The 19127-nt window shown below is 36.4% G+C and overlaps 1 protein-coding gene across 1 annotated transcript; it reads left to right on the top strand.

Annotated features, from left to right (window-relative positions):
• The first annotated feature begins 3325 nt into the window (after positions 1–3325).
• LOC126971843 (uncharacterized) lies at positions 3326–5542 on the top strand. The gene has a single exon (XM_050818345.1). The coding sequence runs from the start codon at positions 3452–3454 to the stop codon at positions 5483–5485; it is 2034 nt and encodes a 677-aa protein (XP_050674302.1). The 5' UTR covers positions 3326–3451; the 3' UTR covers positions 5486–5542.
• Positions 5543–19127: the final 13585 nt, after the last annotated feature.

Raw genomic sequence — 19127 nt, 5'->3', positions numbered from 1 at the left:
TTAGACACGCTGGTCAACTAGACCATTTGTATCATACTTCAGCTACCAAACCTCTTGTAAATCATATGTCTCCCGAACCACAACCAATAGACGAGAAAAAAATAAATAACAATATATAATTGGGCACATAGTTCGACGGACAGGTGGCCGTTGGAGCAGTATAGTCCTCGAATGGCGACCACGTACCGGAAGACGCAGAGTTGGTAGGGCCCTACAAGATGGACCGACCGGTCAAGATAGCCGGAATACGTTGGATGAGGGCAGCGCAAGACCGATCGTCGTGGAAATCTTTGGGAGAGGCCTTTGTCCAGCAGTGGACTCTTCTGGCTTATGATGATGATATAATTTAAATTTATATACAAGTTATAAAATATAAATAATAGTTGCTCTCTAAATGTATAAAAATAATTTAATGAATTTGATTACAATTTATTTAACAAAATAATTATTATTTAAATTATTATATAATAATATTTTCATTGGTTGTATTTAATACCTACTTATTACATACAATATTGTTTTTTCTACAAATGTAATATAGGACGAGGAATAATTCTTTTAAGGATTTTCATTTTATTACACGAAAGAAGAATAACTTCATGCGTACACACACTTTTTTTGAAAATATAAAAAAAAAACACTTTTTGAATCTTAGTATGTTATATCGAAGCTCCCTTTCGAAGTATCTAGCGAAACTCTCTAAAAAGACCTTCAAACTTAAGGTGGATTATACTGCGTGGCTTATTGCGATAGTGTAATAACTACTATTTCAAACTTATGTCAAATGACTGCACGTTTCATACTCACCTAAATTTCAATTTATACTTAGGCAGCCCCGCCTCTTATGACGTAGTATTTGCATCCTGTTTGCTTTCCTATATGAATGAGAAATATTATAATTTTGTCGCATCGCAAACTGTTGATTGATTGTTTCCGGATCAATGTAGGCCTAATATTGAGATGAGTTCGTCGCATGAATGAGGAATTACTCAGGTGACGGATGGTGTTGTTGGGGCGTTCACCCTCGCAGGGTCGAGGACCGGCCGATATTCCTACAGCTGATCGCGTGCCCACGTCACAGGCCCGCGACCAACGTACGCTTGACTAACAAATACTTGCGTCGCTGTTATGAGACCCGTTAAATGGTAATTCCCAGTGAATTATGGACGCAGTGACGTTTTTGCATGTTTTTTTCATTTTAGCTGATTTTTTATGGTAACAAAGACATTTTATGTAAATCTATTTTTTGGTTCGTTGTTTAACTTGGTAATTTTAGAATTTTTATCATATATAAAAGTTTGTTATGCTACTCAATGATAGATGGCGCTTTATAGCAATAATTTATAAGCTTGTTTTGTTTGCTAAAAATCTAAATTTAAGTAGACTATAATGCGTATTCACACTGTACATACTACATACTGGTGTAGAGTGTGTTTTAATGTGAGCCCTATGGTAAGTAGTAGAGTTGATACATGACAAAATAGGTAAAATGCAATAGTAGGTAAGACGGTGACCGTAACTTGTGACTCAAAGGTAACAGTGATGAATACCTGTTACAAAATAAGCACTTACTTTAATACTACCTGTGATAATATGTACTGGAGCGTATATTATTCGTTGTATCGTGTTAGCGCCATCTACTTTACGTAGGTAGTACTTTCCTTGTGGTAACTTCGAAAGTTCTGTTTATTGTGGTAAAACAGTACCTAATTATTTTAATTATTATACTTTAGTATGTTTAATAGATGCTTACAGTGATTCTAACCTAGTACTTTGATATATTACCACTTAATACCTACAAATAATTCAAGAATGTAAAAGAAATTAACATTAAAGAAAATATAGTCTTATAATAGGTACCTACTATCAAACTATCAGTATAGGTTTGTCTTACGAAGCGTTAAGGCGTATTTTGCTGAAAGTAGGCACATAAATACGAATACGAAAAATAATTATAATAATAATAAGTAGATACTTAAAATAAAAAAAGGGTTTTCATTGAAATTTACTGTAATATTTTACTTACCTACCTATCTCTTCTATTCAATTATATTATTTCGAATGCATTAAAGTGATGCGTTTAATGTTTATTATTCACGAAAATATCAGAAATATAAATATTCAGTCGTTAATATAAGTAAACAGGATTTTTCCAATCCAAATTTAAAAAAAAGCTGACGCAAATCTATTTTATTGGAAAGGTCTTAGATTCCTTATTTCAAATCAGCTGAACGCCCTGCTCCTCTCGTCCTTTATTAACATTAAAAAAACTTAAGTTAAGTGATCATCGCCGCCCACATTCTCTTGCAACACCAGAAGAATCACAGGAGCGTTGCCGGACTTTAAGGAAGGTGTACGCGCTTTTTCTGACGGTACCCATGTCGTATCGTCCCGAAAGGCGGAAACAACGCACAACGAAGCTCATTCCACAGATTGGTTGTACGTGCTACGGTTGTACGTACCAGTATAGCTTTTAGGAGTGTTGGGCTTTTTTTTGAAGTTACTCATATTTTGGTATCTATCTGGTAACACCAGGCAAGGAGGCTCATTCCATAGTTTGATTGTTGGGCTGTACGTTGCACAACAAGCAACTTATGTCAACAAAGATATACATACAAAGAGTTTGAAAATGTTATCAGGCCTTTTAGATTCGACTTGTTTCGTCATGATCACCCAAATACAATCACGAGTACGTCTACTTGCCCATCAGTAAATGTATCGCATATTAATTAAGTATTCTCAATGTAGTTCTTCTCGCTTCTTCTCTCTTAGAGCGTCATTTGTTTCCGAAGCGGTGGTAGTGTTAGAAATGACATCAAAAAGACAAAGTCAAAGATACTTTATTTACAAAATATCGACAGATTCCTCGTCAAGATTAATCACCAGAAATACAATTCAAAAACATGCTAATTTTCACAAAAGTAAACATATATATTTTAAAAATAATGCAATCAAGTAAAACAACGCAAGGCTGAAACATAAAATCCATAAAAAATAACAACTATAATACCATTCAATTCTACATTGTAATATCGATTACGTAATCATTGATACTGTAATAAACTGAAATGAAAAAGAAATGAGAGAGAAGAAATCAATTTTGAGAAAATAAATGCCTTTTAATGTGACACCCAGCGCTAATTGCATGTTAAGTAACTAATTAGAGATGATTTAATAATATTAATATAAAAAATATATATTTCAAGTGTGATATGTTTATATGTATATTACGGAATACATTAATATACGTAAGTGGGACCTTCTTGCTAAATAACTTATTAATATTGTTAATATCAATGTCAAACAGCTATTGACATTAGTTCTTTTGAATTAGTTATAATCTTAGTTTTTTTTTATTCCAACATTTTGTATAATATTGTATTTAGTGTAAACTCAAAATTACTATAATATCAGCTACTGACAGTCTTAGAAATTAACAAGAGTTTCAAATATGGTTCACGAAGATGGACCTCACACCAGCTATGAAGAACGCAGTAAGAAAAGATTGCATGTTCTCTATACAAAACAAACTGAAGAAAGACAAAGTTTTATGCACGATCTACACAATGTACGGAAATATAATACGAAGCGCATGTTGAAACTCATCAAAGATGCTGTTGGACCCAAATGGTATCACACTTTAAGTGTTCCTCAACAATTATCTCTTGATAAGTTAGAGTTCTCTATTTACCAAGATCTACTGGAAGGCCGGCCTGTCCGTACAGCAGCCGTTATCCGTGAGCTTGGAATATTCCCTGGACCAGATGAGGAAGATCTCATGAGTTGCGTGTACTTAGGGAGAGATGATCCAAAAGAAATGCTTGCTCAACTATTTTTAGTAAGCTACGGGCACACTATTGATGGAAAACAATTGAGTTACTGTCTCAACGCAAAATTGATGCTATCAGGTATACTTTACTTAGGAATGGATAATCTTCTTGATATGTTAAAGCAACGATTTAAAGCTGAACCCGAAAAGAAAACTAAAGATCGTGCACCGAAGGCGCCACCTCAGTCGCCGTTGAAGTCACCTTATTTGCAAGACATGGTTGCAGCTTTATACTTGCCGCCTAGGAAAAAGCCTTTCCAACCTCCTCCCTTGCCAAATTTGGATGACCTGAATGAACCTTTCGAAGAAGAACCTCCGATACCCAAGCCCCCACCACCGCCTCCTCCACCACCTCCTCCAAAAAAGAGATTACCAATATCATATTGTGAAAAGTTAGCTGGCATCACGGATATACGACCCAAATCTCAGATAAGTCCTCTGATAATGCAACGCCCCACCAATACACGCTTAGCTCGATCCCGAACTGCTAAGATGAGTGAGCCTGAAGTTAAAAAAACTTATGGTATTGGTATCCCCCCACCGAACAGAAATAACAGAAGGAAAAAGCTCAAACCACCGCAAACTGGTATTTGGAATGCGCAATATACAATTACTGGGGTTTATAAAATTCAGGGAAAGTCTGTTTTTGTTTTGGGTAATGTATCCATTCTTCCACCACTGGGTGAGTTGATCCACGGTGGATTTAGGTTGCTTAATGGTGAGTACGTTAATATTCACTGTGGTTTCCGGGGTCTGTCTCCACCACCAAAGCCTGACCCATGTGATTGCGTGAAGCGTTGGCAAACTTCTGTTTTTAAATACCTAAAAGAAACGAAATGTCAATGTGGCCATTATTATGATTACGGCAATGAAGGAACCTTCCCTCCCGAAGAATTGCCTTTATTCGAGAAACCAACAAAGTTCTTGCCGTTCAAATTTAATTATCAAACAATTTACAACATTGATGAGAAAGAGCTTCTAGTACAAAAAGAGTTTAAAAGAATTTGGGAAACAGACAGCGCACTTCACGTACCAGATCCGAACGCTCCAAAAAAAGATAAAAAGAAAAAAAGGTCATCAGCGACATGTTTGGGCCAAAAACCAAAGCCAGAAGATTATTTAAAATGTGCGCTACGGTGGATGAGGCGCGCAAATGTCGCTGCTAGATTGCCCGACGTACAGCTAGTACCAGAATTAAAAGAATGGATGAGAAAGAGAATCTATGGACCATATAGTGATTTTGAAAAGAAGGAAATGCTCAGGAAAAGCAATCATTTCTGGCAAATGTTTTTAACACTCGCGGCCAATGGGTTCGGGCATGTAGACCCACCGCAGGTTTCAATGTTCTCTGGTCATACAACGTGGATTTATAAGCAAAAACTTAATGACAAGTTTCGCACGTACACAAAAAGATACAGGCTAAGCCTCTTCAGATCGCTTGCGGATGTAAACAATATATTTTGGCGCACAATGTTTCAAGCTCAGTTTCCAGACAAAAAATTTCGGGAAATATATTTCTCGTACTTATTTGGCCGCATGGAAGACTTACAATTAATGCATCCATACAGTTCAAGAGAAACGATGGAACGAGCGTTAACAGTCGCTAGAAACAGATATATTTGCTTGCCACCGGGAGCCGAATATGTGGAAAAATAAATTTTCGTAAATACCATAGAATGTAAAAAAACCACCATAAACCATCCCAGTTTTTTATTTTATTTTTAATTAATCCATGAGTCCCAATATTTATTTTCAAAATCAGGCTAATTCACTAATCTGTATCAATATAAATCTTCTAAGTAAATCCTCAAAAAAGTAAGTAAAGCCTCTGTCAATGATAACAATTTTTTTGTGAAATTTTGCTTTTTTTGTTTTGTAGTAACAGTAAACATCAGCCAAATAATTCAGAAACATCCGATATGTTTCAATTTATGTATATATTATCATTGTAAGTGTGAAAATAATTAACATTTATTTATTTTTATAGAATTATTATTATTATTTTTATAGAATTACATAATTGTTACGCATAATGAAATATCATAAGATAGCATACAGCTTCGGGGATTGCCAGCGTTCATGGGCTTAGGTTCCGGAGAACATAGCAAAGTATACCTAGATAATATAAAACATACTCAACAATTATTGTAAACTACCTATAACAGAAACTATTTATATACAGTCGTGAGCAAAAGTTTTGAATCACTTACTTGAAATTGGTTCCGCGTACGCTTGCTGACAAAAATTTTAACTATCATAAAAATGACATCATTAAGGTTCAACTGTCAACTTTAAATTGATACCAAATTCATACAAATCGAGCCAGTAGTTAAGGAGCTATCCCCGATTAAGTGCAGGAGGCACTAACTAACTTAGTAGGAAAACAAGGAAATATGGAAAAATAATGCTTGAATAAAACAACAAAAATAAATAAATAAATATTTTATTTAGCCTTAAAGTTAAGTGTCAGTACTTTGTGTTCCCTCCCCCTCGCCATAATAATTGCTTGAAGACAATTCTCATGGACCTGATCAGCTTTTCAATTGATTCTTGTGGGATACCTTCCCACTCCTCAATCAACGCCGATCTCAGCTCATTCAGACAATAAGGAGCAGGAGTTCTGTAACGAACCTTCCTCTACAGTTCATCCCACACGTGTTCATTGGGATTCAAGTCAGGGCTGAGCACTGGCCAGTCCAATGTGGCGATACCGACTTCTTCGAGGTATTCAGTTGTTACACGGGCGGTGTGACAACGAGCGTTATCGTGCATAAGGAGGAAGTCATCACCGATATATCTCGCATAGGGAACGACAAGTTCCAGCAGAATATTTGAAATGTACCGGTCCGAAGTTAGACCGCCTCCTCGTCCCCCACCAGGCACGAAAACATGCTCGGTTTTACCGTCGAAGGAAATGCCGGCCCACATCATACCGGAGCCATAAGCCATAAGCCACTGTTTCAGCAGCACTGCGCAAATCACTCCCCAGGCCGCCTGTAGACCCGACCTCTTCGGTCGCTACCATGCAAACACATCCTGCTCTCGTCGGAGAACAGGACTTCTACTACCGTTCAACGTTTGGAAGTCGTCTGATAAAGAAAATCCGATAACTGGTGATTTTATAGGGGGTCAATAGGTCGCAACTCGCAACGTATCAAACAATTGAAACACGTCTTTCTATAATATTCGAATGTCAGGAGTTGCAAACATTTATAGATGAATGTGGATGTTTGTTTCCGAGTCATGGATGTGTCCATACACATAAACCCATATTACAGATTATGATTAGTTTGGGGCAAGATAATTTATGTTAAAGTGTATTTTTATATAGTACTAGCTGACCCTGCAAATGTTGTATTGCCATATAAAGTAATAAAAAAAAATCAATAATTAAAATTTTTAGGGTATAAAAATAGATGACGACCTATTCTCAGACCTACCAAATACATCGTACATAAAATTTATCGTACTACAATAATCATTTTATTCGATTGGCATCTTGCAACTCTTTTGCGTGTCTGTGGATGGATTAGAATAATATTAAAATCACTATACAAAAGTAAGCGTTGATCATAGATGCGTGAAAATTTGATGTTGTATGTATTTTTTAATGCTGAATCATAACTAAATAAGTTTAAAAAAATGTCAAAGAAATAAAAATAAAAATTGGACTACCCTTAACATTTAGGGAGATCAAAAATAGATGTTGTTCGATTCTCGGACCTCTCGGTTAAGCCGTTTCGGAGGATTTTAACTACAAACACCGCGACACGAGAATTTTATATATTAGATAAATAATATTTGTATGTTATTATTTTAACGGAGATGTACGTAAAACATAAGCAAGATGTGGCTAGACGCAGCGTAGTAGGCCAACAACCCATAAAGCACCAACTTAAATTTGACTAAATCGAGCATTGTCATAATCTCAAGTATACAATCACACTTGAGCGAATCAAAAAGTTGAATCCAGGAATAACCTGCTATGTTGTCTAACAACCATGAACGTGGTTAGGGAGTGCTTGTGTTTTTTGATTAGGAAATTTACATTAGCCTTGGAGGACTAGCTTTAAAATGATCTTAAGCCAACTTCTAAGCTTGCTTTATCCGCTCGCACTACTTGAAGCTCTTAGAGATGTCGCTTTCTGCAAAAAATCCATAATTGGTCAGAACCAATACCAGTGGGGATGATATATTCTGATATATCATCCCCACCATTTGGATGTGTGGCCGTCTTCAACAGTGCGGTTTTCAATAAACTTTCTTCCACGTACAATAAAACTGTGGAATTGGCTTCCTTTTACGGTGCTTCCGAGTAGTGAATTAATATATATTTTGAAGTGAATTCGTGTCACCGACATGTTCATGACTGGCGCACGCGATAAACAAATAATATAAAAAATATATTATATAGTTAGTCAGTTTGTGGATGGGTGAAATCTCGTGAGTTCGCGTCACCGAAATGCTTATAGCAGTATATCTGTAGCTATACAACTGACGTATTGTGCAACATAAGTGCTGTGCATTATAAGTGAAATTGGATTTAGTGAAAAGTTCAATGTGTATATACTGTGCATTGTTGAAATAGTGTTTTTGTATATTATTGCAACTTAGTTTGAAAATAAATTGAACTTAATAATTTGTTTTAAATATTTTGAAATTTATAGTTCTAAGTTTTCACTTCTATTGGCACTCCCCACAACTGCCCATATTTCTTCTTCATAAATGTGGTCGCCAAATATCACATCTTAGAGTACCGTCTCACCACAAGTCATGCTGTACACCTAGTCAGTAGATATGTTCACATATTTCTGTATAAAAATATGTACCTGATAATATTATAGGTATATCTTTATATATACTAGCTGACCCAGCAAACTTTGTATTGCCGATATTAAAATCGCGATACAAAAGTAACTGTTGATCGTAGATGGGTGAAAATTTGAAGTTGTATGTATTTTTTAATGCTGACTCATAATCAAACAATTTAAAAAAAATGTCAAAAAATTAAAGAAAAATCGTGTGGACCACCCTTATCATTTAGGGGATGAAAAATAGATGTTGTCCGATTCTCAGTCCTACCCAATTTGTACTCAAAATTTCATGAGAATCGGTCAAGCCGTTTCGGAGGAGTTCGCTCCCGCACACCGTGACACGAGAATTTTATATATTAGATATATATATCTTATATGTATATTGAAATAAAACACGTTCGTTTATGAGAATCATAATTTAATGTGACAAGTATATTAAGTTATACCAATGGAGGTACATTTATAAATTTATGGCTTAAAATTTTATTTCACTGTAAAACAACTAAGTTGTTGAAAATTTATTGCAAACGAAACATACTTCGTAGACATCTTCCAATCACGGAACCTAACCCTACATATATAATACTCGAAGGTATTAAAAATATTTCTCTGTTTTCCGATTTCGACAATACATACTCATACATACTACTTAATTCTATACAAGTCTTATTATAAAATCTATAACACATTAAAATACAACTCTAGAGATAAACGCAGCAGACATTACTCTAGGTCGGGGATATTCATCGTCTTTGGTATCATCGTTATAGAAAAACAAAACACTGACACTTAACACTCAAGTTAACCAGAATATAATCCCCGCGCGTTGATAAGGGGACCAGCCGCCATCTACGTGACGTCATAGTGAAATGTCAAACTTCAAAAATTGGTGATTATGTAAAGACATACAGACGACTGCATGCTGACGTCACGTGGACTCTATGACAAATTCCGTCCCTATTTCAACACGCGGGGTGTTATAGTACAGAATACTGATACAGAACAAAATTAATGATTTAAAGCATATCTCATTAAAACTAACGTAACAGCGTTAACAAAATAAATGGCAAATTAAATAGTTGTGATCAATATTATAAAATGTAATTAATTATAACAATAATTTTAAATAATACAGGATACAACAGCTATGTCATACTTATCGTAGACGAACTAATTCATTATAGTTACGTTATTATATGTTCGTGTTAATTTGTGCAATTAAATGTTTTATAAACCGAAATCCTATATCTACTACTATACAATTTCACACAATTATTAGTATTGCTTCGGTACTAGAAGCTTAATATTTCACAGTTCAAGCCCGGAATAATAAAATGTAAAGGCGGCATCTACACGCAAAGGCGACTTGAGAAAAAAGTTGAGATTAAGTGTGAAGAAACCTTAAATTTAAAAAAGACTATTTCATTTTGATTAAGTATGTTAAATTATTAGTTATCGTACATTTATCCAATTACAAATCGAAATCTAAGCAAATTGTTCTTTCATTACATTAAAAATAATAATATAGCCTCGTTCTACCTACGTATACAAAAACAAATACTCAATACAAAAGACCATTGCAGTTAAATACATACAAATGTACTCAGTATAATAATATAAGAAAAATATTAACGGAAATTAATAAAAGTATGTTTAAATAAACTACACATATTTTCATCAAAGCTTAGTTATTATGAAATAAATCTAAACAATTTCCTACAGTTTGTTGGGTGAATTGATATCTCGTGGTAAGTGCACCTTTTGTATGCATCAAGAATGTTATTTTTTTGCACACATTTATGACAAATTATTGTACAGTATGATTGTATAAAACAGTTATCATAGCTGAAATTATTGGTAAAAGTGTTTTATGTGTGTTTGTGAATTGAATTTGTGAGTTCATTAAAAGTGTAATACGACAACAGTATGTTTTTCTGTTTATAGTAAAAGTAAAAGAACAGGTCGGCACGCTGTGCAATTTGACACATAACAATAGGGGTGTCACTTCACTATTTATATTGCCCATACATAAAAAAATAATCTCTCTTCAAATTTAATTGTTAATTTTTGAAATCTTAAGGGGCAGTCATTTCGTGCCCTAATTTGAAATAATATTTGAACACTGAGCTTTTATATCTGCAGTTCTTGGTGTGAGTGCGGCGAGTGTGTGTTTGTGTGTGTCGTGTTATGCTGCGCCGGATGTGGCGCCCTCTGCTGGAGGTGCACTAAAGCGGACAACAGTCGGGTGTTCGCTTCATCAAGCGCTGCTATCCTGTGCTCCTGAGCTTCGATCACTCGCTGCTTGTGTGACAATGCAGCGGCCATCTTTCGTTGTTCCCTCCTTAGTTCTTCTTCTACGCATATTAACCTGAAATCAACCAAAATATGGTATCATAGTGGCAAACGCGCAAAGATTTATCTGCTATGGGTTTAAGTGAACAAGGATAATTTTAACACATTCCGCGACCTATTATAAATTGTGGTCCTATTAGAAGTTAGAGTTAACGTCGTTTGTTCGGTTTTCTCTCTCAAGTAATGTTGTGTATATGACAATGTCTGATGTACTTCGAAGATATCATTGATATGCAGAAAAAACAGTCTTAAAGATAGCACAGATCCTCGAGAAACATCAGCGTACTCGTGTACCCTTAGTTCGTGCTAAGGGTCTGAGCAGTAATCGTCGACATCAAGGTGATGATCCAATGGCAATTGCTCTAGGCACGAATTTCCGAGCGAAAGTAAAATGTACTGTTCGGTAGAAATTATAGATTTTCCGAAAAAATACATAAAAAATCTGTATGATAATAACACAAGTCAGATTTGCCTTAATAGAGGCACGAACAAGATTCTTCGAAAAGCCGGCATCGGCATTCCTCTGGTGTTATAAGAGAGGTTAGGCGATCGCTTAACATCAAGTGTCTTGTACGCTTGTTTTTCCTTTCCTTCCACAACAAAATTGGAAGGATAAGACAGGATCTCCGCTTCACTTCGCTCTCGCCCTGTTTTAGATATGTTAGTTGCAAAATAATAAACGAATAATATTTCTCTGCACTACAATCAACACTCCCCTTCCGCATCGACAACAATCAGCACTGCCATCCACATCTGTAGATGGAATACAATCAACACTCCTTCCACATCTGCAGATCGACATCAATCAACATTCCCTTTCACATCTGTAGATCGACATCAATCAACACTCCCTTCCACATCTATAGATCGAAAACAATCAACACTCCCTTCCATATCTGTAGATCGAGAACAATCAAAACTCGCTTCCACATCTGTAGATCGACAACAATCAACATTCCCCCCTTCCACATCTGTAGATCGAGAACAATCAACACTTCCTTCCACATCTGTAGATCTAGAGCAATCAACACTCTCAGATCTATGGATTGACAATAATCTAAACTCCCTTCCACATCTGCAGTTTTTGTGCAGTCAACACTTTTATCCATTCTTCTTTTTCACGTACAAATTCAAATCAGCCGTATAAATAAATCTCATATCAATTTTTAGATATCTTTGTTTTATTGTTTATACAAAATGATATTTTTATTCAATATAGATATAAACGAGATACCTGGATATTATAGCTTTCATTTTGGCATCGGTATGGTCTGGACCAGAGTCGGTGGGCCCCAGTCTTCCTCTCAACAGCTCCACGGAACATTTCAGTCGTTCGATCTCACGTTCATACTGGAATTGATTTTTCAAATTAGAAGCTAAGCCTGATTTTCGATGCCAATTTAATTTTTTTAAACATCTTTTCACTGCTAAAGCATTGGACTTAATTAAAAATACTTTTTGTTTATTTTAATTTTGCTCTGTAGTGTCAAGTTTTACTTTTTTTACTGCCTAAAGTCTATCTAAATATTAGGAACGTGATGTCATGAAATGAAAAATAAATATAAATTAATAATATGTTATCATTAAATAATATACTTTATAAAGCGCGTCTAATTATAAAAAAAATAATATTAAATACTACTACTATCACTACGAAAGTAGTAACAACTTCAGTGTTTTTTTTAAATAATAATTTAATTCGTGTATGTCAATAAAGTAACAATCTTACCTGCTCAATCGTTCGGTGGTGCTTTGTTCGCCGTCTTCCGGTTGTACTATACAAAACGTCATCTATGTCATCCGAACTGTCGGTCAATTCCCGTGCAGATTCCAAGCTCAGCCGTCGTTGTAACTTATCCCTTGCTGGGACTTCCCTTTCATTTCTTATCGGGACTCTCTCACTCGCTTCACTGGAATGAGATTCTCGGCTGAACACCTGAGAAGGAGACTCCCTCCTATCTTTAACGCCATAGTAATCTTGCCTTTCTAAGTCTTCATTTAGTCTACTACTCGACATCTTCGCACCCGAATACGTCCTATCAAGCGGGTAGTTGGTTTCCTGGATTGAGTTATCGTTTATATATTTTTCGGGTGAAGTTTTTGCATTCTCCATATTGTAGAGCGCCTTTTGGCTTCGCGATATTTGCAACCGATACATTTCCTTGTTCACTTCTTCCACGTTTGAGTCAGACCTGCTCATTGGATATCCTGAATCTGATGAAACATGGTGAGGCTTATTGTCATATAACGATTCGCCTCTTTGGCCGAAGTGTTTTAGATTAAGTTGATTCTGATTGGTTGAATAAGAGAGCATAGGATTTGTTCTAGGCATTCGCGTTTTACTACTTTTACGTAGACTAGGTGAGTTACTCGACGATTCGTCGTCCCTTATCCTAGGTGAGTTGCTGTGATTGCTTCTTTGATAAACATCCTCATAATTACAATTATCTCTGGTGAGTTTTCGGTGGGTGCTGTTGCGGTTTTGCTGGTCCAAGTTTCTACCATCCTCAATGAAGTTGGTAGAACCCTCTTCAGAATTGGTTTCTGCGTTGTCAGTGCTCAAGCCCTCCTCATCTATTGATGAACTGGATGAGCCACATGGACATCGTTTGGAGTTCCTGTTCTCATTACTCTTCTTGATATCTTGTGACTGTCTATTGTCTTCCATGTTATAAACAGGATTTGTGAATACCAATGGAGCCATCTTAGAATTTGAATGCGTATTGTTTTGTATATTATCAGCCGTTGTAAAATTTTGTATGCCGTATTTCTGAATGTCGTATTCAATTTTTTGCTGCACCGGGCTCTTCGGATAAAATTTCTCGTTTTTGCTGTCATGATACTGCTTATCTCTTTGTTTCTGATAATTAAGTTGCGAATAGCGACTTAACGGATGTCCGCCATTTTCGTATGATTGATGATGGTGAGTCGTGTTCTCTATTGGACTAGAGCTTTGGCTGTACGTAGCAATACTTTGGTAACCAGAACTGGCGACATTCGATAAACCACTTATCGACACATTTGAACCATTGTTCGTATAAGTTTTATTACCATTCACTATAATATTATTATTCGTTTTTGACTGTGCTATGTTCTTTTTATTCATGATTTTATCGTCAACGATGTCTGAATCATCAGCGTACTTCAAAAGATCAGAGAGTTCATCTAATGTTGCTGTTTCTTTCATTATATTTTGCATTTCGTTCGCACAATAATTATGATTAATGCTATCACTACTTGGAGATCGTTCAGTGCTGCTGTAATTTGAATTATGATAATGCGTTTGTTGTGGGTTGAAGTTGTTATTTGGCTTGTATCGGTCTTGGAAACGTCTGTCGAGACTTTCATTTATACCGTTGCTAATGCCCTTTGGATACTGATCTGAGCCGAATCCAATTTGTACGACCTTTAAGTTGACACAATGCTCTTGGTTGTTGTACTGTGAGCTGTATCTATCAGGATTAACATTTTGATTGACTGGACTCGAACCATATCCGTTCCTAGGAAGCGTCGCCGAGCGTGAATTGAAACTGGGTGACTTTGTAACTGCAACATAGGCCCCTTTGTATTTTGACTCTTCAGCGTTTGATTTAGATGGACTAATGTTGAATTGGACACCATTTTTGTTCATTATAGGTGAACTGTGGGCAAAGTTGCTATTGATGTTACCGTTCACAGTATTTTCAGCGTTTTGTTTCAATGGAGTACTGCAGGTGGGATCGTTGAATCTAGAAAATGATAAATAATTTATTTTAAGAATACCAATAAAATCTATAATGTATTAATGCTGCTCGTATTTTGGAATCAAGGAATTACACAGCATCAATGTTAGCACAGACGCGCTTTGTAACAGGGATGGAACCATGTCTAATAAATGACGTCAGCAAATAGTCATCAGATTGAAAATGTTAGTTTGATTTGTATATGATATAGTAAAATAGCCTGTCTCCATATCATTACATGGAGATTATAATAAAGGCCTGTGATAGGGTCCCGCACCGGTCATAAATTTTTGTTACAAATTTAATTTGTATGATTATTATTATTTTTGCCTATGATTAAAACATAATATGTAAATTCGGAAACAACTTTTTCTGTACAAATAAATGTATTTTTTACTCCCATGAGAGATCTTACCTAAATATATTGTCAGAGGGAAGGGCTGCCGGTCCATTATCATCGCCTGCTAATTTTTTGCTGAGCTCGTCCAGTATGTCAGATAGAGGATCCAGTTCCTGCAATGAGTAATAAAGCGTTTTACAGTTTGAGTACTAACAAACTATAGAATGAGCTTTCTTGTGCGGTGTTTCCAGGACGATACGACATCGGTACCTTTTTATGACAATAACGGACGAGACGACCAGACCGTCCAGCTAAAGGTAAGTGATACTCCCTCCCCATTATAATGTAGTGCCACTCAGGATTTTTGAAAAACATAAAAATTCTGAGCTGCACTACAATTGCGCTTGTCACCTTGAGACATAAGATGTTAAGTCTCATTTGCCCAGTAATTTCCCGACTACGGCGTCCTTGGCGCTTGACTGAAACACAACGATGCTAACACATTATTGCTTCACGTCAGAAAAAGACACCGTTCTGGTACCCATAATCTAGCCAGAATTCTGTACAAAGGAGCCTCCCACTGGTAAATGTCCTATTGCTTCACGGCAGAAAAAGACACCGTTGTGGTACCCATAATCTAGCCAGCATTCTGTACAAAGGAGCCTTCCACTGGTAAATGTCCTTAGTCGCCTTTTACGACACCCTTCACTTCCCTTTTCTTTTTATAACCCGGGGAAGCACAGGGCAAAACCTTCAAAACAAAGCGCGTAAAGTATTCTTAAAGGCAGGCAAAACTCCTCGGGAGTTTCAGGAGAGTTTCGGCGATGATTACTTAACCTCAGCTGAACCATAACCACATTAGTCCTCCTCTTTCATAAAATATAACTCATCATCACTTCAGCCGGAAAACGTCCACTGATGGACAAAGGCCTCCCCCAAAGTTCTCCACGACGATCGGTCCTGCGCTGCCCTTATCTAACCTATTTCACCAATCTTGACCAGATCATCGGTCGATCTTGTGGAGAGCCTACCAACACTGCGTCTTACGGTACGTGGTCGCCATTCGACGACTTTACCGCCCAAATAAAGATTCACAGCAGTTACATTTAACCAAATAATTCTGTGAATAATTCTCATAATTATGGATCATATTATTATCGCCTATACTGCTGTGGCTATTTTTTTTATGCGGTGTGATATGGACTAGCGTTCTTAGCCGCCGCGGGTCATTGCTAAGTTGCATTGTACCGTACAAGAGTAATAATAGATTCCACAGTTTTTAACTCCTATTCTCTTATCAAAAAACATTCACATTTACGTTACCAAAATAAGGTCATTATTCTTATTAATTAGTTCTGTTTACCTGGATCCTCCCGGGTGGTAGTTTCGGCAAGCTATCGACCAACAGGCCGTGCAACGTGGCCAGTTGTTTCCCGAGGTCAACATGGGGCGCCCACTCAGGGTCCACCTCCACCGTCCCCAGTTGAGACGCCTCCGAACCGTTGGAGCCCTGGGACGTGGAAGAGTTCCGCTTACTGTCCTGTACTTGTTGCCCTTGTTGGTCGTGAGGCCGGGTCTGCAAGCAGGTGTCGTGTTGGCTTTGGTTAATGCGAATTTTTTTTATGACAATAAGGGACGAGACGAGCAGGATGTTCAGCTGATGGTTATTGATACGACCTGCTCATTTCAATGTAATGCCGCTCAGGATTCTTGAAAAACCCAAAATTGTGAGCGGCACTACAATTGCACTCGTCACCTTGAGACATAAGATGTTAAGTCTCATTTGCCCAGTAATTTCACTAGCTACGGCGCCGTTCAGACCGAAACACAATAATGCTTCACATCACTGCTTCACGGCAGAAATACCCATACGCCGTTGTAGTACCCATTATCTAGCCGGCATCCTGTGCAAAGGAGCCCACCGCTGGTAAAAATATCACACCACATTGAAAATTTATTGAAGTGATAAATTTTTATAGGAGATTAAGTCGCTTCGTAACGTAACGCGTTACGGCGCCAGACTGTCTGGCTTCCCTATCTCTCACGCATACCGCAGCGGTAGGCAGGCTCCTCCTCTCTCACTCTAACCAATTGTTACTTTTATAGAATTAAATAATGGTATTAATAATATACAAACACAAAATTCTACTGTACATATTCAAGAATTGTAACTAATAATAAAATAGATTTTACCAACACTACAGATTTTATTAATAAATAACCTTTCATAGTTATAGCATACATAAAATTGAAGAAATAACCCAAGATTTTCTCAAGTTCAACAACTTCAATAATAAATAGTTCACTTTGGATTAGTTTAAGTTATCACATCTGTTGGGCGTCCGGAGACAGACACGTTTTTTTTATTTATCATTCAGACGTACTTTACAGCCTTTTATTTATTTAAAATATTAAAAATGATTTGTACTTTATTTCGGGTACAAGGAATTTATACATATTATTTTAAATTTATGTGCACGTACCGAAATAGCTCTCAAGAATGCTTTCATATTAGGCGCCTCTTGTTCCAGAAAGTCATTCAGGAACTCCATAAAGGCCTCCTTGCCCTGGAATCGCGTGAAGTTAGCCAATGTCTGCAGGGTCTTCGCGACCAGTGTTAAGTTCCGCGCCGCACGCTCGTTAGGGTATTCTGGAAATAAAACAATCTGATTAAGGAAGTGTGTAGTTCGAACTATTAAGAACCTTAATGATTTGAAACAATATGTTTTTTTTTAAAGTGATAATAACACACTTCTTGGATTAATTACACAAAATAATCCTGTAGATAAAGTCATAACCTGACAGTTGAACAAGACATACAAGATTTATGACCGATACGTCACTCTAACGGTTGGCTCAGTGGAAGAGCGCTCGCACAGAACGCGTGTTCGAGTCCCGCATCTTTCATGAATTTTGTTTTCAAATTTAATTTGAGTACTTCATGATTTTTCTCAAAAAAAAAATTGTGTGCACTTATATACGCACGCAAGAAGTTATACTTTCTTTGGCGAAAAAAAAAATCAAAATTCTTAAAAGTTTTTATTGCTCGTGCTTTTTTACGTTAGTAGAAAGATTAATATTGTAATAAAAAGGTATTTAATACATCTAATGAAACTATAATATATTTTTTTTTATGAAAATATGGGACGAGACGAGCAGTGCCGCTCCGGATTATTGAAATGCCCAAAAATTCTGAGCGCCACTACAATTGCGCTCGTCACCTTGAGACATAAGATGTTTAGTCTCATTTGCCCAGTAATTTCACTAGCTACGGCGCCTTTCAGACCGAAACAGTAATGTTTACACATTACTGCTTTACGGCAGAAATAGGCGCCGTTGTGGTACCCATAATCTAGCGGGCATCCTGTGTAAAGGAGCCTCCCACTGGCTTACCATATTACCGCATACTTTAGTTGGATAACGTTTATTTTTGGTTGATAAATCAACATATTCGGCTAAATCTATAATATATAATAAAATAGTATATAAATAAAAATCTCACCATGAGTTATTCCAAATAGGCTTGGTGATAGAATAGCAGGACACAAGAATCTTAAAAATATAGAGGCGCTGATTAGATTGTCGGATATATCTTCACGACCCATCGATGTCAATCTGAAAAATAAATACATTATGTATACCTATAGAGAAGTACCAATGGATGCTATTTAAAGATTTAATGAATTTTGTTTGAATTAAATGAATTTATAAACTGGCAATATTCGCTGTATTACGAAAAATTTATCCATTTGAAAGTATGTCTAAAATTATTTGAAAATGTCACTCATTATAGGAAAATGTCCTAAGGGTTCTTTAGATCCAGATATTCAGATAATTTATAGTACCCTTTTGTATATTACTTTTTCTTCAGCACTGGTTTATATTCATTTAAAGGTAAGTTCTGTACGTTAACAGGGACCTTATTATTTTTACGTATACATAGACCTCTTATTGAATTTGTGACTTCTTGAAGTCGAGTTACATGACCAGCGTCAGCTGTATAGCTACAGATAAACTGCTATTTCACCCATCCAAAAAGTATCAAACTATTTATTTTATTAATGATTTAT

The sequence above is a fragment of the Leptidea sinapis genome, chromosome 24, assembly GCF_905404315.1.
Source record: "Leptidea sinapis chromosome 24, ilLepSina1.1, whole genome shotgun sequence".
NCBI lineage: Eukaryota > Metazoa > Arthropoda > Insecta > Lepidoptera > Pieridae > Leptidea > Leptidea sinapis.
Note: the sequence above shows the minus strand (reverse complement) of the source record. Positions and strands in the feature narration are given on the sequence as shown.